Below are 27372 nucleotides of genomic sequence, written 5' to 3'. Positions count from 1 at the left end.
GAGCTGTCATGCACACGGTCCGCCACAGACTGGACCCTCTGCTTACAGCTCCTTGGGGCTCATTTTGACACCAGCATCAGCTCCTCTGGGGGCGTTCCACCGCCCAGGTGATGGCGAGATGGGGGGCTTACAAACACACCTCTCAAGGTGGCTACCAGAACAACAGCCTTCGTCTCGTGCCAGCCACAGGCCTGCATTGGGCAGAAAGGCTGCAGCATTAAGTCTCCTAGGGCTAGAGCCTCTTCAGGCACCTAAATCCAACACTTAGGAGCCACCGATGTTCTCAAACCCATCACTCAGCTGCTGCCTGGTCCTGTAGGTGCCTAAAGAGACCCCCCCCAAATGCTTGTTTCCGCTGGCAGGAGCGTGCAAAGCCTCCTGATGCTGCCCTGCAGCTAAGGAGCTGCTCAGAGCCCTAGCTCTTGCCTATGGGCGTCTCGGAGCTGGTGTTCCCCTGCCTGTCTCCACAGCTGGGCCCGAGGCCACAGGTGGTCTCAGAGCAGGTTTCCTGGGTTGGGCTCTGCATGGAGTGAGGATTTCTGGGGTTGACTGGCATGCGTAGCCTGGATACCAATAGCCCAGTGGCTAGGGGGCAAGCCAGGACTGAAGCCTCCCTCTACCTGAGCAGAAGCAAGGGCTGGAACCTCCGGGCAAGCCTGGGGTGGGTTTCTCTCCAGCTGAGCTGTTCCACCTGGGATAAATATGTACCTAGTCCATGGAGCAGGGGCATGACCCTGAGTCTCCCGCAGGAGCACCCAAATCGCTGGCCTGTAGTGACCCGCTCTCGTTCCAGCGCAATGAACGGTTAATTCGTTATACAAATTACAGCTCCAACAAGAAAGGCCCCTCCCCACCCAACACTTAGCCTGGTGGTCCCAGCCCTCACCTGGGCTAGGGAACACCTGGCTTCAAGTCTCTGCTCCCAATCGTGCACAGCGGGGATTTGGATTGGGGGCTGCTTTGTTGCGCTCTGAGGGTGCAGACTGGAGTCGCAGACCTTGTGATGCTACGTGGCCTGGAACCAAAGGGTCCTCCCAGAGCCAGAGCCAGCAGGTCCCTCCAGGGTGCATAGGGAGCCATGCAGCACTCGGTGGGGCTCGTTTGGATGCATTGTTCTTAAACCCCAGACGCTGTTCATTGGGCTGTGTCCTGGTGGGCTGCACGCCTCCCCCTGCCAGTGCATGTCAATGGGGCTGTCCCTTAAAGCACGTGCCCATTCTTGGGGCGAAGGCGCTGCTAAGGGAAGGTATTGGTACATTGGTTTGCAGCAGGCCAGTAGCCCTGATGGGCACTGACCACAGTCCTACGGCTCACCCTTCAGGGAGGCTCCATTTCACCCCATCCCAGCTGCTTTATCGCACTGGATCTGAGTTCTGCCTGTGGGGCTAGAAAGTGGCTGCATCACATGGGCCTAGCTTGCTTTGCCAGTGACAGCTGTGTACAGCAATTATTCCTGTTGCCTTAAAGCTCGCTAATGAAAACACCCTCTTCCTGTAGGTGTTTCAAGCCCCAAGATTTTACCTGAAGGCAAACCACTGCTGGACAAGTGGGAACGGCGCTTTGTGCAGTTTTTGTGTTAGCATCGCTCTGGCTGAGCTGTTGTTTTTAATTGGCTGGCTGAGCACTAGTAAAGCAGTTCAGTTCAGCAGCAAGACACGCAAGGCATCGGGAGGGGAGCAGCATCCGTGGCCACTGATGAGCATAAACGGAGGAAGTGCCAAGCAGCTTCACAGGTACTGCTAATTGCTTTCTTTTCTTTACAATCAAGGACTTGCTCGCCGGTAATAGACCACCGTGAGAGAGGGCAGATTAGGAACAGGGTGGGATCCGCGTGCAGTCTGAAACATTTTGATTTTGTCCTGTGCCTCATACACTCCGGGCTCTCCATCCCACATGAACACTGACATTAACTATGATATCTATCCTATGTAATCATCTGTGTTCCTCACCAGTGCTAACCATCACGCAGAGCCCAGGCCAACCATAACATCTACTCCATTTAAATCACTGCTACCAAACACTGCATCTATCTGATGCACTCACCTCTGCTACCCACAGTGTATATTCCATGCCAAATCATTTCTGACTGATAAATCAGTTCTTCAGCTATTTACATATGTTTAAATGAGAGCAAATAGAGCTGCATATAAAAGAGCTAGTCGAAATGAGAAGGTCACTGTGGCTTTGGTTTCTTTGCGAGTAGTCTTCCTCCCGCACCCCAAATCTTTTATAAGCTTCTGTATTGCGGAAAATATATTTTATACCGAAGAATAGCCTTTAATCACTGGGAAAGATGACTAAGTAAGTATGTTTCTGGGCTCATGTGATGACTCAAAGCACCTTAAAGCACTAGATCTGAGTAAGAAAGAACATATAGAGAGGATTAAATGGTGCACAGCGAGACAGTTAAATATGAAAGAGCTAATGGATTATTAGAAGGCTGTGTTCTCTATGTAGGTGGCTTGCTCTAGTGTGCTTAGATTTTTCTATGATGACATTACTCTAAAGTAAGTGCCTATTAGGCTATGGTTACACTATAGACCTTACAGTAGCTCAGCGGGACTGCTACAGCCGTGCCGCTGTAAGGTCTCCCATGTAGCCTGACAGGAGAGAGCTCTCCCGCCAGCATAATTAAACCACCCCCAACAAGCGGCAGTAGGTATATCTCCTGCCGACATAGTGCTGTCCATATCGGCGCTTTAGTCGGTGAAATGTATGTCAGTCACAGGGTGGTGGTGGTGCTTTTTTCACACCCCTGAGTGACAAACGTGCTAGTGTAGACAAAGCCATAGTGGATGGTGTGATCACCTTGTCAGCCATGGCTCGGGTACTATCGCTGCTTGTATAGATCCTAGCCAAGTCTCCTGGTGTCCTCTGGGGAAAGTGGCATGAAGTGTAAGGAACAGGCATGTATATTAGACCACAGCCTGCAGTGTTACTGAGGGACTCCCTGCTCCAGGACTGATCTATGGCTGCTTGTTCTTGAATCCTAGGGAGATGGCTGAGCCTAAGAGCGATTTCTTCAGCAACATATGCGGTTCAAATGATTCCAACGTGACAGCTGCACCTTGGGCAGGTAAAGCGCCTTCCTTTCGCTTTGTGTTTATTTCCCTTTCCTGTCCCGTCTCCCCTCCCCCAGGCTCTAAATCTGACATGTCACCATGAGCGGGACATTGTGCTACAGCCTGTCACTCACATGGCTACCTGCTGTCCCAGTTAGATTGCCGTGTGCTGGCTACGTTATCTGCACACGCGTGCTCTGTCCATACACAGCCACACTCTGCCTGCAACCACAAAAATCACTTATGCCAGAATGTTGACTCATAACTAACACTCTGTATTCAATGCTTCTTGTGGCCTGAAATTTGCATTTTAAGTCACATGTTTAACGCCATTTAGTCCCTGGCTATCGTGACCCAGCTCTTATCTAGCACTTTTCATCAGGAGATCTCAAAGCACTTCCCAAAGCAGGTCAGTATCATTATCCCTATATTACAGCTGTGAGGGAAACTGAGGCACAAAGCAGTGAAAGTGACTTGCTCAAGGGCACCCAGGAGGCCCATATGAGTTTAGGTACACACCCACAAGTAACAGCTGTATGTGGAGGTGTAGACTTAGGGTTTGTCTACACTTACAATGTCTGCACTGCTGTAGCGTTTCATTGAAGATGCTACCTACACTAAGGGGGGAACTTCACCTGTTGGCAGCATAGGTACTCCCCCTCCATGAGAGAAGCCTTCCTGTTGCCACAGCACTGTCTACAATGGGAATTTGGGCAGTATAACTGTGACACTCAGGGGTATAGATCTCTCCCCTTGCCCCCAACGCATGGTCTTTTCCCTCTGATGTAAATCAGGTAAAAGCAGGGGTTGTTCGCAAATCACACTGACGCTGTCTTTCCATGCCCAAACACCACAGCGGAATTAAGTAAATGGAGTTGAACCTTAGAGGTGTGGGGCTGGTTGGGAGAAGAACCAAAGGATCAGATGCTCCTGAAACCTCATCCAAACTTCCCAACGGTGAGGGGGAAATGTTTGAGACATTCTCATGGTAGTTTGCGGGGCTTGTGCTTCCAGTCCCTGCCAAAGCCAGGCAATGCGGAGGCAGCTGGAGGAGTGGAAAATAACCAGTGGAAATATTGTGAATTCAACTCGTTCAGAAGTAACCCTGGGATGTCAGGCAAAGCTCCCGGTCTGGTTGTATTTGTTTGGTCTCGTGTGATCTAAATCTAATCTAACCTATACTTTTGTGCTAGTCCTGGACAATAGAACGGGAGCGAAGTGGTGCATAGTCTTTCTGCTGGCCCTCTGCAAAGGAGTGAATTTCACCCTTTGACTATAACCAGCTGCCACTCTCAGGCGACAATATCAGGACTTGTTTTGCTGTTGGAACTTGGAAGTCACATACCCTGACCTGAAACAACTGGCTTGACAGTTTGCTACTTCTTTAGTAGCCACAAGCCTTCATGAGGCACAGGGAAGCTGTGTTCTCAGTCAAAGGTTACCCACTACCTCTGGCAAAATCATCAGTTACAAGCAACCAGCAATAGAAATTGCAGCACCGGTTGCTTTACTGACATAGGCTCGGTAAGGTGACCATGTATTTTCCTGCATCTCCCATTTCATTCTATTTGTGGGCTAGTGCAGGGGACTGAATGGAAACACTGTTCTGATGTGGCTGTTAATTGATATTTAGGGGTGTTGCAGGAAGGCCAGGAGCCAAGTTTTGGGCTCCCCACACACAGCTCTGCAGATGCTCCTCAATCTGAACCCCTGGGTTTTCCAGTGCTGGGGTCCCCAGCTCAACAGTTCTGCCAGTGCGCTTTATCCCTGACATGAAGTCCCCTGCTCTCTCCACATCCTGCTCTGCTGATGTCCCTCAAGCCTGCCCTGCAGCCCCCCCCCCCTTGGCTAAACAAGTCCGGAGCTTGCCATGCAGCCATTCCCCTCTACCTATTTGTAAAAGCCAGGGGCCTAGCTTGCCATTAGAAATGTGCACATATCCCGGCCAAGCCATTCACCCGGACCCAGCTACCAGCGTTATGCACACAGTAGCAGCCTTTGGAAAAATCAAGGAGGGTATTAATTTCCATCTGTAGGTGGGCTAGCATTTCAAAGACCCCTAATGTTTTTTTTGGGGCAGAGGAGGAGGCGGGGGTTGGCTCCAGGGTTCGGAGTCTGACCTGTTACCCTAGCTTGGTTCTTACATCTACTCACCGTAGGAAATGCTGTCCCACAGGACAGTACAAATTGTACTCCAGGGGGCTGCATGCCACAGGGTTCCCTTCCCCTCCGAGGGAGTGCAGACAAGAGCATCTTCCACAGAGGGTTGCCAGTTTTGGTTGGCCGTGTTCCTGGAGGTTTTGTCACATGATTTAATCTTTAATTAAAGGTTACACTTTAATTCAGTGGTTCCCAAAATTTTCACATTGCCCCCCCGGGAGCCACAGTTGGGAACTGGGGCCGGGTGCAGGGCCATGACTCCCTGGGGAGGGGCAGGAAGAGGGGGCACAGACAGGAATAAGGGGGCCGAGGCTGGGACTGGAGCTGTGGTTGGGTTGGGAGCCAGGGGCTGAGGTTGGGGCCACAGCTAGGGGTGGGCCTGGGGCTGGGAGTAGGGTTGCCAACTGTCTCATCACACAAACCCAAACACCCTTGCCCCGTCCCCTTCCCCAAGGCCCCTCCCACTCCATTCCCCCTCCCTCTGTCTTTCACTCTCCCCTACCCTCACTCACTTTCACTGGGCTGGGGTAGGGGGTTGGGTTCAGGAGGGAGAGTGGGCTCTGGGCTGAGGCCGAGGGGTTAGGAGTATCGGAGGGGGCGCCGGGCTAAGCCTGGGGCAGGGTGTTGGAGTGCAGGAGGGGGTGCGGGGTACAAGCTCTGGGAGGGAGCTTGGGTGCTGGAGGGGGCTCAGGTCTGGGGCAGGGGGTTGGGGTATAGGAGAGGGTGAGGGTTGCGGGCTCTGTCCGGGCAGCACTTGCTCCCGGTCGGTACCGCAGTGGGGCTAAGGCAGGCTCCCTGCCTGCCCTGGCCCTGCGCCACTCACAGAAGCGGCTGGCACGTCCCTGCGGCCCCTGGTGGGGGAGCAGAGGGCTCCGTGCGCTGCCCCTGCCTGGAGGCACCACCGCCAGGCCATAGTTGGGGCTGGCAGTCAGGGCTGCAGCCAGGTGCTGACCCTCAGCTGGGTTGGGAGCCAGGGACTGGGTGGGGTTGGACTGGGAGCACAGCTGCAGCTGGGAACTGAGGCCAAGACTGGACCAGAGCTGGGGGCAGAGCAGGGCTGGGTGCTGCTCCCTCCCTGCCCCTGCTCCCATGCCACCCCCCTCATGGGGGCTAGCTGAGGACCCTCTATGCTCCCCTAAATGTTCCTCTGTGCCCCCCCACCCAAGGGAGGCATGCCCTACAGTTTGGGAACCACTGCTTTACTTCCTGGAGACTCCAGGACAATCTTGGAGGGTTGGCAACCCTAGCTCCTCTTATATAGTCCAATGGTAAGTACACATTCTCGCCAAGGATCCAATCGAAAGCTCATTAGGGTCAATGACATCAATGGGTGTTGGCTCAGACTCTAAATGTTTAAGCCCAAGCTGTCGCAGACATGGAACACCACCCCAGACAAGGCTTACATCAGCCCCACGCAAGCAAACTTGGCATCATAACCAGCACTGAGATTTAGGGCACAAAGCAGGAAACATACAGAAACTGCCAACCTTCCAGCTCTTTAAAGTCATTAAAGCAGGACCCATTGGGCCTGTCCTCTGAAGGATGAGTGGTATGGGCAGTGCAGGCATACTTTTTTGTTGCAGTGAGAAAGTGTAAGGGGATACAGTAGATCTGTGTCGGTACCTACTCCCTAGTTTTGAATTCACAGGTGTGTGGACGGTGTGTGTATTTCCTTGTTTTGAATTCACAGATTGTGTGTGTGTGTGCGCGCATGGGCTGGATGTGTATGTGTGTGCGCACGCGCGGTGGGTTTGGGTGTATTTCCTTGTTTTGCTTTACTTCACAGTGTGTGGAGTAACATTTCACAGAGCGTTTGTGGCCCAAATTGCACCGCCCCGAGCGCGCCGCACCCCTGCTCCTTTGCCTACCTCCCAGCGCTGCCCGTGTAATTAGTGTACGTGTTGATGGCATTAGGGAACGAGGACATGGAATTAGTTTCTACTCACCAAGTTAAACAATTATGTACCGTGGGTAAGTAATCGCATCACAAACAGCTGGCTGCCCCTCTGAAATTGCTCTGCTGCAGGGACCGGGCATGGTGTTTGACACCATCAGTTAGTTCCTGGCCTTTCCGAGTGTCCTGGCTGAGAAAATGGCTGAAGGGAGAGCGTCACCCATTTCACAGACTTGCGGGCGGATGACCTCAAAACCCACTGGCAAGATTCAGAATTCTTGTTATTTAGCATTTCTACTGCAGCAGAACCAGCTGGGATCAACCAGACCTGGGCCCGACTGTGCTCGGCGCTAGACAGACATAGGGCATGGGCTACGCTTGTCAAAGGGCCCTGAGTTGGGCACCCAACTCTCGTGGGCTATGGCCATCTAATTGTCTTAGGTGTCTTTGAAAAGCACTGCCCTGCTCCTGAATCATGATGAGCACAGGGAGACATCAGCAGTCATGCCAGGAATTGGAGCAAATTGTGACCATAAGTGAATTTACCATTGAGGTAAATGGCAAAGGGGTTGGAATGCAGCATGGATTGACCAAAGGCAGATCATGGCAGGCTAATCTGATTTCCTTCTTTCAGGAAATAAATGGTTTTTATTTTAGTGAAGGGGAAGGCAGGAACTCTGATATACTTGGACTTCAGTAAAGCATTTGACACCAGGCCACATGGGAAATTATTAGTAAACTGGGGGGGCACTAGCAGCCTTGTGAAGTGGCAAAGGAGTTGGCTCCAGAGGAGAAGACAATGGCTTGTGCTGAAAGCTGGCCTGTCGGAGGTTACGAGTGGAGTTCCTCAAGGCTTGGTCTTGGGACCAAGCTTGTTCGCTATTTTTATGAATGACTTTGGCACAAAAAGCAGGCTTGGGCTAATGAAAATTGTGCATGCTTTAGGGTTTCAGCTGCCACTGGCAGGGGTCAGAGAAGGATCTTCCCTTCCCGCCCCATCAGTGTGTTCTGGGAGGGTTTTTTTAATCGTCTTCCTCTGAAGCATCAGGGCTGGGCCATGTGTAGGGTGGGGAGGGCCAGGGCTCTGCGGTGTCACTGAGTAGTCTCACCCTGCTCTTAAGTGCTTGGCTGGCTGGGTCTTGCCCAGGGTCTAACTCAGGGGGTCTCAAACACACAATCTGCGGAGTTATTTCCAGCAGCCCGCCATAGCTCCCCTCACCCCCTCCTCGCCCCCAAGCACGCTGCATCCCTGCTCCTCCGCCTACCTCCCAGCGCTTCCCACCACCAAACAGCTGTTTGGTGGCGCTTAGGACTTTCCAGGATGGAGGGGGGGAGGAGCGGGGGCGCAGCGCACTCAGGGAAGGAGGTGGAGAAGAGGCGGGACCGGGGCGGGGATTTGGGGAAAGGGTTGGAATAGGGGCAGGGAGGGGGTGGGAAGAGGCAGGGCAGGGGCGGGGCCTCATGGAAGGGGTGGAGTGAGGCAGGGCCAGGGGCAGAGGAGGGGGCTTTTGTATCTTTGTATGAAAAGGTGTCAGCGGTGTGGCCCTTGGGCCAATGTACTCGTCCTCATGTGGCCCTCGTGGTGATTTGAGTTTGAGATCCCTGGTCTAACTGATCACCATGTGGGGGTGGGAAGGAATTGTCCCCCCGGGTAAGATTGGCACCGACCTTGAGGAGGGGATGGGGGAGTTCTTTGACTTCCTCTGCAGCATGGGGTGTGGGCCAGGGTTATCTGCGTGTAGATCAATCATTTCCCTGCCTTTGGGGGGGCCCCTCGGATACTGATGCACTTTGGTCCCTCCTATGTGCTGCCTGTGGCACGTAACAGTGGGGCTCATTTGCTTTGATCTCATTTCGGGTGGCCTGTGGTCAGACCAGAGGATCTAGTGGGCCCTCCCGGCCTTCAACTCTGGGCCTTGAGCACAGGCTCAGCCCCTTGGAGCCAATGGGGTGCTGCCATCTGCCCATACAGATCACCGCAGGCTTGGGGCCATGTAGCGTAAATGATAGTCCTGCTGGGAGAAACAAATGGGCTCCCAGCTCTATTAAAATGGGTTAACGTCACCACTTGATCCAACCAACTGGAAGCATTTTGTACAGCAGCCGTGTTGCTGATCTTCCTAAATTTGCGGGGGAGGTGGCTACTGATGGAAGTCAGTGGTCAGCTGCAGCTTGGGGCAGCTCTCTCTGGCGCTTGAGCTAAGCTGATTCAAAAGCCAAGAGAACTACCACTCTCAGGCAGCACTGGCTGAGAGAGATGCCTAGATGCAGACTAAAGGGGAACGCTTCAGGATGCCCCATAAGTATTTTGGGCCTAATCCCAAACCCATTGAAGTTCCATTGACTTGAATGGACTTTGGATCAGGCCCATTAAAGTGCATCACGTCAGTCAGAGTGGCCCTTGAGGTTTTTTATTTTCATGACCTCTTGCTGGCAATAGAGCGGGTCATCTTAATCCCAGTGCCCAAAACACGTCACCGTAACACCTTTCTGTGCACACAGGACATAGGATTAGGGTGATAATATTTCCCAAAGGGAAAAACGGGACACCGCATGAGGCTGGCCTCAGCCCTCCCCTGCTGGGCTGACCTGAGCTACTTGCTTGAGCCCTGCCTCCCCCCCCTGCACAGGGCTGGCATAGCTGCTCATCCCCCGCCCCCCCACATGTTCCTCTGCACTCCACTTTTTGGACAAAAGTGAGCATTTGTTCCGTTTGTTTTTACCCACTTGATCAGTTGGCAGAAGCAAACGGGACAAATACGCACTTTTGTCAAAAAATTTGGCATGGCCAGGACAGGGCTTAAAAAAGGGACTGTCCCAGACAAAACGGGACATATGGTCACCCTACATAGGATTGACATGCACTGACCCCAGATGGATTTACATGTATTTACAAGTTGTCTCATGGGCGTTAGAAGCTTGTCATCTGAGTGCGCAGGGGTTAGAGCTTGCCTGAACATTTGGCCCCAGATACGCTGTGCAGGTTGGCTAATAAAACAGGGCAGGTTCATAAACTCACTCCTTTCCGGCTTCTTAGGTTTCTCTTCGCCAAAGCTCCGCAATGAACCTGAGCCTCTTTGTTTCCTTTGCTTGACTCCCCTTCCTTACTGGCTTCTGTGAACGTCTTCTGCCCAATTGGCAAAGCCATATCTAGAGGAGGACTATACTTTATTTATGAAGGAAAGTACAGTTTGTTCCTTCTATTAAAAAAAAAACAAACCCAACAGAATACTTGATGGCCCATCTTACACGAACCTCCTGTGCCTCAAAAGGAAAAGCAGCTATGGGTTTTTTTGTTTTGATCTTTAGCCATTCTGAAGTAACAATGTTCTCAGATGGAGGACAATTACTGGCTGATTTAACACTGATGCTGTGAAAGGCATTAAATGATGACAGTGCAGTGTTCCTGAGGTGCTTATAAGTCAGGACCAAAAGAACCCAGGTTTACGGCCCAATTAGGGTAACCAGATGTCCCGATTTTATAGAGATAGTCCCGATTTTTTTGAGGCTCTGTCTTATATAGGTGTCGATTACCCCTGCCCCCGTCCTGATTTTTCACACTTGCTGTCTGGTCACCCTAGGCCTAATCCAGCTCCTAGCAAAGGCTGGGGAGCTACTTCCAGTGGCAGTTGGGTTTGGCCTTTGGACACAAAGATGTCATGCGCCTTTGGAATAACCAGCGATTGATTAGCATGAGTCAGGCTGATGAGCAGGAAGAGTCACCTGCACTGAGCACACGGGGCTGGAGGTAGGTCTGCTCTGACAGATGCAGCTTGTATTTTATTTTTAATTAACTTGACATTTCAGCTCTGATCAAAAGTTCATTTTTCAAAGGCGACATCTCATTGATGTGTCCAATTAGCTCCCTGTGTCTGCAAGCTACTAAGTCACTTTGCATTTGCTGTGCTAAGCCAGAGAAGGCTGGCTGTGCCTTAGCGTGGCCAACAAGTAGCGCGTGAACGAAAGCCCATCCATTAAGGCTATTGCTGCTGCTGACGGCCAGCAGGAATCGGGACAGGAGGAACAATTTAAGGCTAGAAGGGTGAGGAGTTGACCTTGAATATTCTCCTCCCTCGCTAACATCCTTGGAAGATTTATCTTGGAGGCTGATGATGCGATACTGACCCTTCACCAGCAGCCCTCATAGACTTTTGCAGTTCTGTGCCAGGGCAGAGGTATTTCCAAAGTGCTCTCACAGTTAGGATCTTAGGGAGCTGGGCAGATGATCATCACTGAGCGGTGGGGGAAGGGGAGGAGAGCTGCCTTGCAGTGACCTTTCAAAAGGTCTATTTTCCAGGTAGGAGACAGGAAGAACTATTTTTCTCATGCAATTGCCAACAGGGCCTGCTTCCTATAGGGCTGGAAATACCCCAAAATAATAGTATCTGATGCTTCTGGGCCTGCTATACCATACAGCTAAGAAATAATAACATTAAAAGGCTACCTAAACATTTTCCAACCACAAAGCAGGTTTAGTTTGATTCTCGGGTGGAACTTGAAGTTGGTTCTTATTTATTCTGCCTTTTGCTAGTTAATTCCCAGTAATGTATGTATAGCGGGATGGATAAGGGGAAGATCGACGGAGGAATGGCTCACAACCCTTCCGTCTTCTACCTGTGAGGCACTTGTCTAATGACATGTTGTTCTTTTTCTCTGCAGGCACCAGGGAAATGGAAGACTACAGTAGCATCGTCCTCCCTGTCATTTTTGGCATAATTTGCCTGGTAGGCACTGTAGGGAACAGCATTGTGATCTACACCATCACCAAAAAACCTAAGAGAAACCACAACACTGCAGATGTCTTCATCATGAGCCTCTCCATCACAGACCTCCTGTTCCTGCTGGGCATGCCCTTGCTTATCCACCAGCTCCTAGGGAATGGGGTCTGGCTTTTCGGGGCTACCATGTGCACCATCATCACTGCTTTAGATGCCAACAGCCAGTTCGCCAGCACATACATCCTCACAGCAATGGCCATCGACCGCTACCTGGCCACAGTACACCCCATCCGCTCTGCCTACATGCGTACCCCCTGCACAGCTGCCATGGTGATCTTGCTGCTCTACCTGCTGTCTCTCCTAACCATTGTGCCGGTGTTCATGTACACCCAGCCCATTGCTCTGCCTGGCAGCAAAGCTGGGTGTGGCATCATCCTACCCAACCTCTCAGTTGATATCTATTGGTACACGCTGTACCAGTTCTTCCTGGCGTTTGTCATCCCGCTCTCAGTCATCTGCATTGTGTATTTGAAGATACAGAGGCACATTTCACGCATGGTGCTGCCGCTGCCCCAGAGAAACTTCCGAGCCAGGACTAAGAAGATCATGCGGATGGCAATAACCATCTGCTCCGCCTTTTTTATCTGCTGGGCGCCCTATTATATCCTGCAGTTGGTCCATCTCAAAGTCACCCAGCCCTCCATTATGTTCCTCTATACCTATAATGTAGCTATCAGCTTGGGTTATGCAAGCAGCTGCATCAACCCCTTCATATACATTGTGTTGAGTGACACTTTTCAGAGGAACCTGGTGAAGGCAATCTGCCCGGACCAGCAGGCCAGAAGAGGTGACAGACACGCCACTGGGAAAATCAGTCCCTCTGTGAAAATAAGTCCTGAGCCAAACCAGGAGACCTATCTTAGCATGACATACTCTCATAATATAGACAATTGTCTCTCTCTCTCTGTCTTGGTTCCTTAGAGGTAACCCGCATGACTTAGCTGAGTGATGGCCAGGTGGTACAAATAGGTGTCAAAAAGTTTTGAGGTTGTAGACACCAAGCAGCAAAAAGAAGGGGTTAGCCTTGTCTTAGGGCACACAACCAGGAGTTATAGGGTGAACAGGAGCAGAACATCTTTTAGGCTGACTATAAAGAATTCCTTACCGTGAGACCTACTCCAGGGTGGGATGATAGTTTTGTAAGGGATGTACTGGAAACCCCATTGCTTGAATCACTGCTACTAAAACCTGACTTGACAAAGCCCGCAAGAGTACATTGAAGGGAAGGATTCAGGACTGGCCAACGTCGCTCTTATCCACCTTTAAGGTCTCTGGTTCTGTTGTTACGAAGCTGAAGCCCCTTGAACACCTCACCTGGCTTTGGGAAAAGTGTATTTTTCTCATGCTGCTCCCATTGGTGGCAGGGTGACATGCTGATTTCTCACTGGCTTGAGCTATGTGTATTTTTAATCTTCTGGGTGGTTAACAATGAGAAATCCTGGAAGTTGACTGTCTGGATGACATCAGTCTGTAAGCTTAGAGTTACAGCCACAGTTGGTGGTACTAAGATGACCAGCATATTGGGACAGAGAGCATGCAGATCTAATAGATAAAACCATTGGCATTGTTCCAACTCACTGGGGAGGGAGCAGAAAGAAATGGCTTTAGGTATCTATTATAGTACGGTGGCTTCCTTTTTATAACAAGAATTCTTTAATATTTAGTAAATGTGTACTAGCTGCAAATATGCAAGCTCAATAGATTTCTCACAAACTGTAACTATCTTCATTGTTAAATATAATGCTTGTGCGTCTACGACTCTGTTCTGTCACCCTCTTTCCCTTTGAGCATTAGTGTGTGGTCTCTTCTCTTCCTTATCCTCATTATGTTATCAGAACAAAGCCTCTCTCCCTGTCCTCAGTGGATCATGTACCCCTCAGTCACTGAAAGTATGTCTACATTTCGACTTTGTTTGGTGGTGTGTATAGTACCCTCCTGGCATAGGGATCAACAGGAGTGGAGTTGGTGAGGAGCTGCATAGCTGGGAAGAGTAAAGATACACCTGAAGGGTGTAGATGTGTGCCTGAGTACATACCTACACGGTTCCCTACTTACCTAAGCCACACCTCCCACACCTGCAGAGAAAGGCTCCAGCAGCAGGGAAAGGCTTGGGGGGGAGGGAATGGGAGCTGCTGAAGCCTTTCCACACTTCCTCCCCTATGCCAGAGCCTTTCACTGACACATGTAGCTACACACTGCAGTGTGGACGCAGCCTGCATTTCACTGTGGCGTGTAGCTAGATGTACACTACACACTGACAGCTGGTGTGTAGCGTAGATGTAGCCTTAGCATATGCATGCAGGAGATATTGCTTTGATTTCCAGTGCTTAAGGCTGAGGGATCTGGGGAAGTAATGGACCTAGTCTCTGGGAGACAAGTGTATTGACCCCCTACAGGTAATGAAGGAGTGATACTGATTGCCAATGACTCCTGGGGGAATTCTGTGCCACTGCGCAATGCAGAATTTTGCAGAAATGAACATTGTGCATGCAGAATTTCCTTTCCCCCCCAGAAATGGGCTGCAGTGCTGCTGGCCGCCACTAGAGGCAACTGGACCCGGCGTAGAAGACACCAGGGATGAGAGGGGAAGGGAGAAGGAGCTAGAGGGTTTCTGGCAGCTGCAGGTCCCAGCATGCCCTGAGGCAAGGCGCGCAGGAAACTCCATGCAAGTTGGGACCAAGCATCAGGCTGTTTCCCCCTCTGGATCCCTCGGCACTGGGGCGGGGGTGGGGAGGGGACTGGGTGTCTGGGCTGGGGGAGCCACGTCTGGACTCTGGGTGTGTGTGTGGGGGTATCTGGGCAAGGGGGGTCCTGTGGCTTGGCTCTGGGGGGAGAGAGGTTGTGGGTGTCTGCCCCCCCAGCTGGGCTCTGGGGAAGAAGGGGACAGAGAAACAGGAACTGCGCTGTCATAGGTGTTTCTTTAACTCTCTACTCCTGGGGGAATTTTTGTATGTGTCTGTATTGTCACAGGCATACTTGCTGACAGGTATTTTGAAATAAATTACCAAAATAATTAAAACTGGTGTGATTATGTAGTATTATTTTGACAAATAAAAGTTGCAGAGTTTTAAAATATTGTGCGCAGAATTTTTATTTTTTTGGCGCAGAATGCTCCCAGGAGTAGTTGTTCTAGGATTTGCCAGGAGTCATTGTAATCGGTATTTTGACAGCACAAGATACGTACATGGTGCTGGACAACAGACAAACTGTGCCAGACATTGAAATGTCCCTGCTCTGAAGGGCTTACCTACTAAAGGCACAGAACACCAAGCCCTTGAAGAAAGGATTAAAAGAATGGGATGATATTAAAGAGTCTACTAGGACACCGAAGGACCCTCAAGAAGCACAAAGATAATAGACAATGTTATAAAAATGTAGCTGACAGATGTGCGACTCATTTACAGTATTATCTAAAATGCAGACATTGTCTCTAAGGTATTGTGATTAGCTAATTTTTTTGAAAATAATTGAATTGGAAAATATTTCCTCCCTCCTCCCACAATTTAGAGTGGTTAACTCCTGCATGTCACCAACGCCAAGAGAGAATTATTTCAATCCATCAGGTCATGATTTTACCTGGAGAGTGTGGCCAAGCAAGGCATGTTCTTAATAGTCTTTGCCAAAGGAGCCCTCACCTATCTCAGCCAAGAAAAGACAGCGGAAGATGGAAAGAGGAGGAAGGAACAACGAACAACATAAATGGCAACTTCAAACTACTATGTGAAATCCCCTTAAAATTTGTGACTCTATGAGCTCATGTATGCACAATGCCCTATAGTGCTGGATGTGAATAAACTCACTGTATCACTGTGGGAGTGAAGTTTGGACTTTTTCCTCAGTTTAACAGGGTATCATGCATGGAATCATCATGCAGTTTTGCTCTAGTTGGACAGGGATGTTAAATCATCTCAAGTGAGTAAAAATCTCAAGTGAATTATATTTCACTTGTGTTAAGTTATTTATCTCTGCTTTTCAAACATTTCATATCTGTTCTATCAAGGTACTTATATGGCTACCCTCACCAATGTAACCAACTATATATTTAAAAAAAAACAATGACAAAAACACACTCTCTCTTTCTCCTATAGCAGCCAATAAACAGGAAAAATATTCTGATTAATTTGAGCTCAGTTGTGGCTTTGTTGTAGAACAGCTAATTATAAAGGGTGTTAGTGTTATAATTCAAAAAAGCACAACGAAGAAAGAGAACAAGAGCTAATGTATGAAAAATACTCTGTGCACCATACATTTGTAAAATCATTTATAAAAGTACAAAATGACTAAGGAACAGACAAAATTCCAAGGTGCTTTACAATATCTTCGTCATTTATATTTACAAAACACATTGTTCAGCTTTACATGCATAAGGAATTATAGTACTATAAGTTGTATGCTTTATTTAATATTACTATGGATGTGCAGTGGTTCAAAATGTGTTTTTCTTTGTGCTTGTTTTTCCAAAGGCTTTTTAATGTCTCAGTGACTTATAAATAAGGTGAAAGAATATTAAGTCTGGTCTTCTCGTGGTATTTGAAGTCAAAATTTGCAAATCTACGTACCCAAATACAGTCTCTCAAATTGACTAAACAATCAGATGTCTCACTATGGATTTAAGTTCCGTAGTTTGGACACAAAGAATGGTGGGAAGATCATAAGAAGACTAGAGCTTGTGTTGCTTTGGACTAATAAATGGTTCCCCTAAGGGGTAAAAAGCACACAAAAGACAAAAAATATAAATATTTAGCTATTTGGGTTTATTCAATCCAAATGCAGAGCGCTAACATCAGCTTATCCAAGAGTCATGTGAAACGTCAGGGAAGGGAGGACATTCAGCGTATGTCTACACTGAAGTAAAAAACCTATGGCATCGAGTCTCAGTGGCCGGGTCAGCTGACTCAGGCTTGGGCTGCAGGGCTCAAATTGGCAGCATAGACATTTGGGCTCAGGCTGGCACCTGGGCTCTAAGACCCACCTCCCTTCCAGGGTCTCAGAACCAGGACTTCAGCCCGAGGCCAAACATCTATGCTGCAATTTTGTAGTCCTGCAGCACAAGTCAGCTGACCTACGCCAGCTGCGGCCTTGCCCATGACTTTTATTGCAGTATAGACATACCCTCAGAATGAAGGCCTTTCTTTGTACCCTCAAACTGCAGTCAGCTGAGAATAGTGTGTTAGCTTTGGCGCTGTTGCCATGTACTGTCATAAGAAACAACGTGATGACAATTTCTAAGGTTATACAAACAGTGAGGAAAACCTTTGTAAATCAAACTTGAAATTCAGCATGTTATTTTCCTTACCACGTTTGTTGGTTACTGAAAGCCATGGTATAGGACCCATATAAACAATTATCTGCCTCACAGCCTATCCTGGACTGTCATTCGAATGCTGGATTTGTGATATCACACACATTTCATTGGCAAAAGGCTGATGCCATCATCACAGAGTTATTACTTTAGCTTATTGTGGAATCGAACACACAGAAGAGCTGGGCTAAGAGGACAAGGGGAGAAGTGCCTTCAGCAATAACAAAGAAAATGCACAAATTCCAAAAAGTTGCATAATCAGAAAGAGGTGGCCCGGATTGCTACTCCTGCCAATCCCTTATAGCAGAGGGGATCTGTAACAGGTTGGACCAGAGGATTCCCCATTGCTTATGGCTGAGTGCACGTCCTGTTTACTCAGGCTGCGTGCTCTTTTCCAGATCCTCACACTGTGATCTATTTCTCCCGCAATATCTGCACTTAAATCTGAATGGTGCCAATGAGAGGTAAATGCACAAGCAAGGGGATATTAAACACTTAGCTCTCTGTAAACTCCTCCCCCACTCCCCCCTAAAACAAACCATTTTTTTGTTGCTGTTGGTGTGCTTAAGCTTGATTGGGGGAAGGGGAGGGGAAGGGAACTGGAAGCGTCATTTTCTTGTGTCTCATAGTTTTTTTAAAAGCAAAAGCCAAACTGCTTTCATTGAAAATTTTGGAAGGATTTACTCTTACTGTATATGAAATATTTTATCAAGTTAGTTCTAAAGCACTTCCAAATGGGATTATAATGGAACACTGCAGTAGCAGCCTGAAGAAGAAATATTGCTTTCGCAGAAGAAAGTGCATGAATGTTTCACTGAAATATTCTCAGATTCCCTTCCTTGTGGAAGGTATGGCCATTTGAATTTCCCACTACCACTTCAAAAACATTAGTACACAATTTTAGGCCTGCACTGATTTTTGGAATACATTGGAACTATTTTTTAAAAACAAATGTAAACTGGCAATTCATTAACTAAAAAAAAATGTACAAAAGGTTATGATAGAAAAGTATTTTGCAAAACACCTTATGGCTTGAGCTTTCATATTAAAATAGAAGATCAGTACAAGTATGGTGCTTGCCTCCTATGTGTGCCTTTGAAAATCTCCCACCCACCAATCATTTAATGGTTATGAATCCCATCTGTAAGAGACACTATTGAAGGGTTCTGCATGTCAGACGGGCTTACGTCATAGCCCAACTTCTTCATGTCTTTAGTCACCACGTTGAAGGAAATGGTCACAAAGCCTTGGGATCGCACCGTGGTCACTAAAAATAGGAGGACAACACCATTAGCCAGTACAGCTGGTTGCACAGTCATTAGATGTCCAACAGAATACCAGGATGTGGTTGTTTTCAATATGCTAAATTAACCTTCTAAAGCATTAACAAAGAAACGGAATGGCCAAGATCTGGTCCACAGTCACAGAGGAGTTAGAGACAGTAATTCCTGATCATTTACCTTCTCGGCCTTCTCCCTGCGCTACCACTTTTGGGTCAGTGAACTCTGGGTGTCTTCCCATGAACCAACTGAGAGAAGGAGAAAAGAAAACAACTCACTGATGTGTCACTTGCTAGCATTTAGATTTGTTATAAGGAAGGTTCATCATATGCACCGATAACAAAAAAAAATATGTTTCCCACTGTTCACAGTAGGAATTTTTAAAGCTTGATACATTTTTTTTCTTGCTACTTATCTACTTTGATCAAAGATAAATGTCACCTCTGGACTATTGACCAGTTTTCCTTTTTTCTTAATTTCACCTACATTCTATTAAATGTAAGTTATTTCTGAGTGAGGGAGGGTCAGTTTATGTCAAAGATATTTTAAAAGCACCTAACTTTAAGGATCTGGAGGGGACCTAATACTTTGTTATGCTGTGCAATATCTGTGTAAATTGAACCCATTTGCATGTCATTAATTAGAAAAACAGCTATAACAAATACATATTGGACAGGGAAAAAGTTATGTTCATGAGTCCTCATTCAGGAGAAATTTGTGCAAGTATATGCTGTACCATTCCTTTATAGATCGTGTTTTGGGTAGGTGGCCTACAAAAAATAAAAGCCTTTAGCTAATTTATTTACAACAGTATTTTAAGACTAATTTAAAGACAGATTGTGATACACCTGCTCACACTGGGCCCTATCCAATGTGCACTGAACACAGTGCAAGTCCTTCTGTTGACTTCATTGAGCATTGGACCAGGCACATTGAGTAATATCTTATGCTGCGAGAAGTCCCATTGAAATGAATGGGACTACTTACTTGCGGAGTACAGTACCACTAATGTTGAGGTGTCTATGATTCTATCACAATCTGATCCTTAAAGATTAGCATGCTAAAACTAGGAAGTGTTTACTCTCAGTGGAAGTTCTTTGTATAACCACAGTAAACCAGGGTTTAAATTTGCCCACAGATCACTAATTAAAATAATGTAAGGCCTCACACCACTGGTTCTATTCTAGCTGCCCCATAAAGGAAAAGCTCAGTCATCGAAGTATTATGAATGCTTTCCTGCCTCCCCTCCTGATCCTTTCACTCATACTTTAAAATCCCTACTATCTATCGCAATTTTACGCTACTCTACCATAAGGCAATTTCTAACACATTATACTGACAGTGCCATAAGAGGCCAATAGAAGGTTAAAAAAACTGTCCAGATTTTGGGAAGAATTCCTGTTTTTCTTTCTTTAATATACATATCTGAGGCAATACAGTTTGTTCTCTGGTGCCAGAAGTTTTCATCTGGCAAAAAGAGAAGTAGTTGCAGTGCTGTCATGATGATACTACATCAATGTGTTTATTAAAACATACAGAGGCTAACCTGCCTTACCTGATTACAACTCTCTCTCTTTAAACTCAGCTATATTCCTACTGCTGCAAAGCCTTTTTACGTCTTAACTCCATGTTATGCACTACTAAATTGCTTAATCTATACAAAAAATAGCCCAAATCATTCCACAAGGTGTTTCTATCCTGCATGGCCAGTATATTTCAAACTCTATTGTCAGAGACATTAAAACAGCTGAATCTAACTCAGGGCCCTGTGATATTTCACAAACAAACTCTGGGACTCTATAAAATGTTTCCCTCTGGACCACTGCTTTTAATACAGATTGACAAATCTGTCTGAAATGTTCAGTTAGCTCAGAGAAAACAGTTACTACTGGAGTATGAATGATGGAGTCTTCACTAAGAAAGCCTAGAGGGTATTGCGCCAATGTGTGTGGCCCTTTACCAGACAAGGAGGAAGGGACTAGTGGACAATTCAGTTTAGAACAATTCTGAAGAACAGGCAGACCAAATCTGGATTCACTGCACAATGCAGTGTCTAGATCAGCTGTACATAACCTCAAAGAGCCATTCCTTTAACAGAGTTGCAAAAAGCCATACCAAATTACATGTACCATGCAATAGTTAATATATGTTAATCAGAAGAGATAAAGCTTATAACAGGAGCAGTAGTATTGGGGCTCAGGCAACCTCTAACAGTCCCACTTCATCACCAGTTTCATGAAGCCAAATTCTGTCAATGTCCTACCATCTACAGCTTGTTTCAATGTGTAATTTCCACCCACCACATCTGGTCAGTAGCACAAATTCAGAATTAATCAGTTGGAGTGAGAGAGCGAATATGAGTTTTTCCAGCAATCAATGTATCATTATCAGGATGTCACCTGACAATTTACTGAAAACCAATAAAAGAGCCACCTGCAATGAAAGGATCAATGGCTACTGATTGAATGAATCTTGCCTTCTGATTTTATTGCACAAAATGTAATATAATTACTAAAACAGATTAGATTTTTAAGTGGACAAGTTGCACCCATTGTAGCTGGATATGGGATGTCTTATGTTCTACAAACATTTCCTGTGAAGTCCAGCATCTCCATCAATTCTGGCTCTTAAATACTGAGATTTTTATGCCAGGATGGAGGGAAAAAAAATGAGGGAGAAAAACAATAAAAATTCATGTATATAGATTAAAGAGGCAGTTACTGTTCAAGAAAAAGAACAGATTACAACCAATAAATGTAGACACTCATTCTTAGAACGTAAAAATGTCCCTTGTGGAACAGTCCAATTATATTTTTAAAACATATTATGCTGTACTTAACATTCTGCATCCTCATAATGCTAGTTTTCATTATGGAGTAATTCCTGCAGCAGATGCAGCAGAAAAATAAGTGTAATACTCGTGAAATCTATTCTAGAAATAAATCAATGTGTTTACTTCAATTCTACATAGGAAGCCAGTTTGGTTTGAACTCTTACTCACACAATTTCATCAATGTCAATGGGTTTTTTTTGGAAGCTTCAGAGAATAGAAGGGAATGTGTGGTTGTTTGCCTTTGTTATCATTTGGTGGCTACTTTTCAAAAAGACATAGCTCTATCTTGGCAGGAATACAGCAAGTGCTTTTCAAATTCACACTTTCAAATGCATGGATAACAAAAAGGATGAACAGGTTTCAGAGTAGCAGCCGTGCTAGTCTGTATTCGCAAAAAGAAAAGGAGTACTTGTGGCACCTTAGAGACTAACAAATTTATTAGAGCATAAGCTTTCGTGAGCTACAGCTCACTTCATCGGATGCATTTGGTGGAAAACACAGAGGGGAGATTGATATACACACCATAGGATGAAGTTACAGAGCATTACTCCAAGCAGATTGTTAATGTTAAATTTTAAAGTAAGGCTTTGATGGATAAAACCACATTGTCCATGAAATTCATTGCAATGTCTTTAACCTTACAAAAACTCACAAGTGCGTGCACACATTGAGTAATCAGAGACACCACCAATTAAAACAAAAATGTCTTTTCCCATGTTACTAACACCACCTTTGAGTATTACCTTGTAATTTTTTGCAGCTTAGACGTGGATTCTGGAACAAACATAGGAATGGTTCTTCTATGACTGAAATTGAATTGATAAAGGGAGAGAACTTATTGATGAAATGCACCTAATGCCAATTTCTAATACTCCTGCATTTATTATGCTAATGAAAGTCCAAATACAGATTTAAAAAATCAGATGAGACATCCACAAGTAACTTGTAAGTAATGAACTCAAACTTTTTCCTATGTACAGCTTGCAAGGGGAACTTGCAAAGGGCACAAGAGATAGGCCAGCTAGGAGAGCACCTTCATACCCAAAGTACAGTCCCCCCGACAGACCTAACAGTGTTGAAGTAAAGACTTGCAGGCCCAGATCCTCCAAGTCATTTAGGTGCCTAGCTCCCACTGAAAGCCATGGGGGTTCGGTGCCTCAATGGGAGGATCTGGGACAATGTGTTCAACTGCCCTCCCCCATCCACAAATTAAAACTAAACCTGCACTGGACAAAAAACATCAAGGCTCAGGTTCAATGACCAAAGGTCTGTGCCAGAGAATAGATTCCATACCCATGGTGTAAGCAAGTTATAGACACACTTGGGGGGCCACTTATTTTGGCTCTGATTATTTTACTTTAGAAAATACAACAAGAGGCAGCTGAGATCAAATTGTATTTGGGAAGAACATTTAAAACAGAAACAATAACCACTCATTAACCCACCTTCCAGGTGTGAACGGAACATGAACAGCTCCATAACCTCGGACGACATCATTTCCGAAAAGATCAGGTCCATAGACGCTTACCACTATTTGTGGCCCTTAAAAAGAAAATAGGAGTTAATATAAGGGCAAGGGCAAAGAAGGGGATGGATTTGGCCCTATAATTTCTTAAACTCATTCTTAACTTACTACTATTTAACATTACCTGAAAGCAACTATAAAGCGTCAAGAACTGCAGGTCCAAAAATGTATTTATTTATCTGTATTAGGGAACTAAAAGCCAGTGGGTATAAGAAAGCAAACAGTGTTAACTGTATTATTGAATTAGTGTAAAGCTTTCTGGTGTCTAAGAAATATTCTCATTCAGGAAAGGTAATTTTAAAAGATTAAAAGAAATATGGTACCCCACAGAGTGCACAGAATCTACTCCAAGCAAGTTTAATTGCCAGAAATGATAAAGGGGGAGCCCACAGTAATTTCATCTTGGGAAACTTCAAAAAATGAATTTCCTAAAGCACCATCAAGAGAAAACACAAACTGGACTCAGTAGAACAAAAGTAAAAAATGAATCTGTAATGCTGGGTTTTCTTTCATTCACAAGGCAAAAGGTGACATACCAGAACCATGCATATTTCTGACTCTCCAACAACTGCGGGGCATAGTCTCCCTTATTCAGGTCATGCCAGCATATGCTATGAAGATGCATCAAAGGGCTTTCAGCCTACCATTTCAGAACCACAATCTTCATGTACCCAGTACCTGAATTCAGCCACACATCTTCTTTGTGGTTTACTTACAGCCAGAGGGGTTGGTACTTTTAAAGGTGATGTCAATTGGAAAATTCCACACAAGGGCTTGCTGTGCATCTCTGTTTTTAGAGGTGATCTGAGATATTCCCTCTTCCAAACCCTAAAACAAGAGCTTACATATTGTACAAATACAAGCTGCTGATATTTACTCACATTACAAAGTGGAAAGTGCATATGCTTTTAGCGTATATAAAACTTCTTTGCCTGTTTACAGACAGACCATCAGGGCCAAGTTCCAGTCCCTGCCCCAAAGAGCTTACGTTTTTAATAACTAAAGCTCTTTCCCTTCAATTTGTAAATACAATATTTTGCATGTGCAAATGCAGGGTTGGGCGTACAAATTGATGCAAAATTAAACCCATTTAAAATCTGACCCTTATTCATACTAAATTTGCAAGTAGCTAATCTTATCAACATTTATGAAAAGCACTGACTGGACTCGTAACTAACAGAAGTGTTTTGAATACATAAACCACAAGACAAGGGATAAGTATAACTAAACCAACACCACCACACAGCACATACAGAGCATTCTAGTTTTTCAAAGCACTGTACCAACATTAATAGATCTTGACACTTCCTCTGTGAAGTGGGAAGGAATAATTAAACTCATTTTCTAAATGAAGGAATAATAAAACACAGAAAAGTGAAATGACTTGCTCAAAATTCAGTGGCAGAGATGGTATTAGAGTTCAGGATATATTCCCATCGCCGTGCTCAGTTCACTAGACCAGTGGTTCTCAACCAGGGGTCCCGGGACCCCTGGTGGGCCGCGAACCGATTTCAGGGGGCTCGCCAAGCCAGTGTGAGACTTGCTGGGGCCCAGGTCAGAAAACCGAAGCCTTGCTGTGCGGGGCTGAAACCCAGGGCACTGAATCCGGCCACCTGGGACTGAAGTTGAAGCCCGAGCAACTTAGCTTTGTGGGGCCCCCTGTGGTGCGGGGCCCTGGGCAACAGCCTTTCTTGCTACCCCTTAATGCCGGCTCTGGCTTTTATATGCAGCAAAAAGCTGTTGTGGCACATCGAGTTTTTAATAACATGTGGGGGGGGGGTGGCCTCAGAAAGAAAAAGGTCGAGAACCCCTGCACTAGACCTCTTGAGTGAATTTCCTGAGTTATCTTTATGATTTGTATTAGTGTAGCATCTAGGAGGCCCGGTGGGGGACCGTGACCCCATTGCGCTAGGTGCTGTACAAACACAGAACAGACAGTCCCTGCCCCAGGGAGCTTACAATTCGAATACCCACAAGCCTAACCTAGTGAACCCAACCCCGCCGCGGGGCTACGGGCTTTGGGGCCCCAGCCAAGGGCAGCCGCCGCGGGGCACTTACCGTGGTGGGGGCCCAGTCGGGGCCGTAGGCGAAGCAGTACTTGCAGTAGAGATGGTCGAACTGGGGGAACTGGAGGAGAGAGGGACGAGAAGGTCACTGGCCTGGGGGCGCCCCCATCCTTTCACGCGGCCTCGACCCGGGAGCGGCTGGGGCCTTTCCCTGGGCGCGCCCTGGCACTGAGCAGAGCCGGGGGGGGGGTGCAATGGCACCGGGAGGGGAGATGCCCCACAAGGCCCCCGATCCTCCCCCTCCCGGAGGCCCTGGTTCGAGGCTTCTCCAGCGCGCCCCTCACCGTGGCCCCCGGCCGCGCTCTCGTTCCGCCGGCGGGGGGGGGGGGCGCGCTGAGCCTGGCCCCGGCCGGCCCGCGCTTACCCGGGCGCTTTCGATCTGCCCGTTCACCATGAGCAGGAAGACGGTGGGGGGGGCGGCGGCGGCGGCCATGGCCCCGCTCCCGGCCCGTTGCTAGGGGCCGCTCTCCCGGCCCGCCTTGGATACCGGACGGCGAGGCGGCCGGGACAAACTTCCTGCCAGCGAGCGCAGCGCGAAGGGGGGGGGGAGGTCAAGGGGCTGCGCAGGCTCTCAGGGGTAGAACCCCGCCTCTCCCATCCCCCCTCCCCATACTCCCCTTTGGGATCCCGCCCCAGGACAACGGGGGTGCCACCCCTCCAAGGAGAGGGCCCTCCCACTCCCCCACCCCAAATAGAAGGGGGGGCTCTTTCCCCTGCCCCCGGCCTCCAGTGAGGGGGGGGGCAGGGGCAGGTAGTGCCAGTCACCCCCGGGGCCCTCGCTACAGCAGAGCAAGCTGCACTGCTGCCCCCCCCAGCGAGCTCAGTGTAAGCCTGGCTCTTGCCCCAGCAGAAGCCAGTCCAATTAAAGATATTTCCTTACTCCCTAAAAAAGAACAGGACGACTTGGGGCACCTTAGAGACTAACACATTTATTGGAGCATAAGCTTTCGTGAGCTACAGCTAGGACTGCATCCGCTGAAGCGAGCTGTAGCTCACGAAAGCTTATGCTCCAATAAATGTGTTAGTCTCCAAGGTGCCCCAAGTCGTCCTGTTCTTTTTGCGAATACAGACGAACCCAGCTGCTACTCTGAAACCTTCCTTACTCACTGTGTCTCTCCAACACCCGGGGACCCACACGGTGACAGGGTCACTGCAAACGCACCGAAAGGGCACCCGCGCGACCCCTACGTTACAAGCGGACTTGGCAGAAATTAATTTTGTTTGTTTGTTTCAGAAGATGGATGTTTCTTTTCAAGCATTTTCTTCTAGTTTTAAGCAATTTCAGTTTTCACAGTTGCGAAAAATTACAGAGTTTACGCTTTTATTTTTATCTATTTACATTTTCACAGTTGCAGGAAATGATCGGGGGGGGGTGTCAGACAGTAATTATTTAATGGGTTTCAGAGTAGCAGCCGTGTTAGTCTGTATTCGCAAAAAGAAAAGGAGTACTTGTGGCACCTTAGAGACTAACAAATTTTTTTGAGCATAAGCTTTCGTGAGCTACAGCTCACTTCATCGGATGCAGTCCTAGCTGTAGCTCACGAAAGCTTATGCTCCAATAAATGCATCCGATGAAGTGAGCTGTAGCTTACGAAAGCTTATGCTCTAATAAATTTGTTAGTCTCTAAGGTGCCACAAGTACTCCTTTTCTTTTTAATTATTTAATGAGATAGATGTGGAGATTGAAAAGGTTAAAGCGTTATAGCCGTTAAAACCACAAATTGTCAATGTTGCGTGTCAGAATAGACAACTTATAAATATTCTTAACTCAAATTCTGATCAGTCCACAAGCAGCGTTTTTCGTACTTTGCCTATGTGTAAATTTTGATTGCTATCTATGGAAATATTTTTCATGGGTTTGTGTATTTTCGGTGAAACTGATGCTGATAAAAATCGAATCCTTCCAAACCGATTTACAAGAGTGTGGTACATCTGCATCAGGGGATTTTTGCAGCAGGATCCATATACCTCACTGGTAGTGTCAATTACTCTAACATAGCCAGGGCCTTGTGTTCCATGGACCTTGGAGTCCTTGTTATTCATCTCACCTCTGACTCTGGGTGCAGTGCTTCTCTGCCCAGGAAAATTCCAATCAACAGGGTACCTTTCCCCCCCAACGATTTCCACAGCAGTGAATTAGCGTATATAGAGTATGCTGCAGTCAGAGGTGTGGTAGATGTACCAGAACTAGCTTTCATGGAGCTAGCTTGAATAACAATAGCAGTGAAGTCGAGGCAGCATGGGCTGACCAAGCCTGCCTGGGACCTTGGCTCCACTCAGGTGGCTCGCAGCTATGGGGATGCACGTGTGTGATGAGCCTTGGAGGCCACTAGATGTCATCATTACCCCACACAAGTCTGAAAAGAAAAGGAGGACTTGTAGCACCTTAGAGACTAACAAATTTATTAGACCATAAGCTTTCGCTCACTTCATCGGATGCAAGTCTGAAATGGAAAACCTAAGGCTATCAGG

The 27372-nt window shown here is 47.2% G+C and overlaps 2 protein-coding genes across 2 annotated transcripts; one reads left to right on the top strand and one right to left on the bottom strand.

Annotated features, from left to right (window-relative positions):
- Positions 1-1606: 1606 nt before the first annotated feature.
- Positions 1607-13820, top strand: LOC119862818 (melanin-concentrating hormone receptor 1-like). The gene is made up of 3 exons (XM_043493747.1): positions 1607-1733; positions 2994-3076; positions 11776-13820. The coding sequence occupies exons 1-3, from the start codon at positions 1696-1698 to the stop codon at positions 12813-12815; spliced, it is 1161 nt and encodes a 386-aa protein (XP_043349682.1). The 5' UTR covers positions 1607-1695; the 3' UTR covers positions 12816-13820.
- Positions 13821-16138: 2318 nt separating this feature from the next.
- On the bottom strand, positions 16139-25532 carry B9D1 (B9 domain containing 1). The gene is made up of 7 exons (XM_038419132.2): positions 25265-25532; positions 24893-24961; positions 23551-23662; positions 22755-22851; positions 22053-22115; positions 18657-18724; positions 16139-18463 (listed from the first exon to the last, which is right to left on the bottom strand). The coding sequence occupies exons 1-7, from the start codon at positions 25331-25333 to the stop codon at positions 18318-18320; spliced, it is 624 nt and encodes a 207-aa protein (XP_038275060.1). The 5' UTR covers positions 25334-25532; the 3' UTR covers positions 16139-18317.
- Between the last annotated feature and the right edge of the window lie 1840 nt (positions 25533-27372).

The sequence above is a fragment of the Dermochelys coriacea genome, chromosome 10, assembly GCF_009764565.3.
Source record: "Dermochelys coriacea isolate rDerCor1 chromosome 10, rDerCor1.pri.v4, whole genome shotgun sequence".
NCBI classification, from domain to species: domain Eukaryota; kingdom Metazoa; phylum Chordata; order Testudines; family Dermochelyidae; genus Dermochelys; species Dermochelys coriacea.
The sequence above is the reverse complement of the archived record's forward strand: the minus strand, read 5'-3'. Positions and strand labels throughout refer to the sequence as shown.

Bases quoted from the DNA above. Each gene is read 5' to 3' on its own strand.
- LOC119862818 (XM_043493747.1), top strand. From the start codon at position 1,696: ATGAGCATAAACGGAGGAAGTGCCAAGCAGCTTCACAG. The intron at 1,734-2,993 runs GTACTGCTAATT...CTTGAATCCTAG, and splicing joins AGTGCCAAGCAGCTTCACAG to GGAGATGGCTGAGCCTAAGA. The intron at 3,077-11,775 runs GTAAAGCGCCTT...TTTTCTCTGCAG, and splicing joins GACAGCTGCACCTTGGGCAG to GCACCAGGGAAATGGAAGAC.
- B9D1 (XM_038419132.2), bottom strand. From the start codon at position 25,333: ATGGCCGCCGCCGCCGCCCCCCCCACCGTCTTCCTGCTCATGGTGAAC. The intron at 18,725-22,052 runs GTAATACTCAAA...TCCTTCTCTCAG, and splicing joins AAGCTGCAAAAAATTACAAG to TTGGTTCATGGGAAGACACC. The intron at 18,464-18,656 runs GTAAATGATCAG...TCCTATTTTTAG, and splicing joins GCAGGGAGAAGGCCGAGAAG to TGACCACGGTGCGATCCCAA.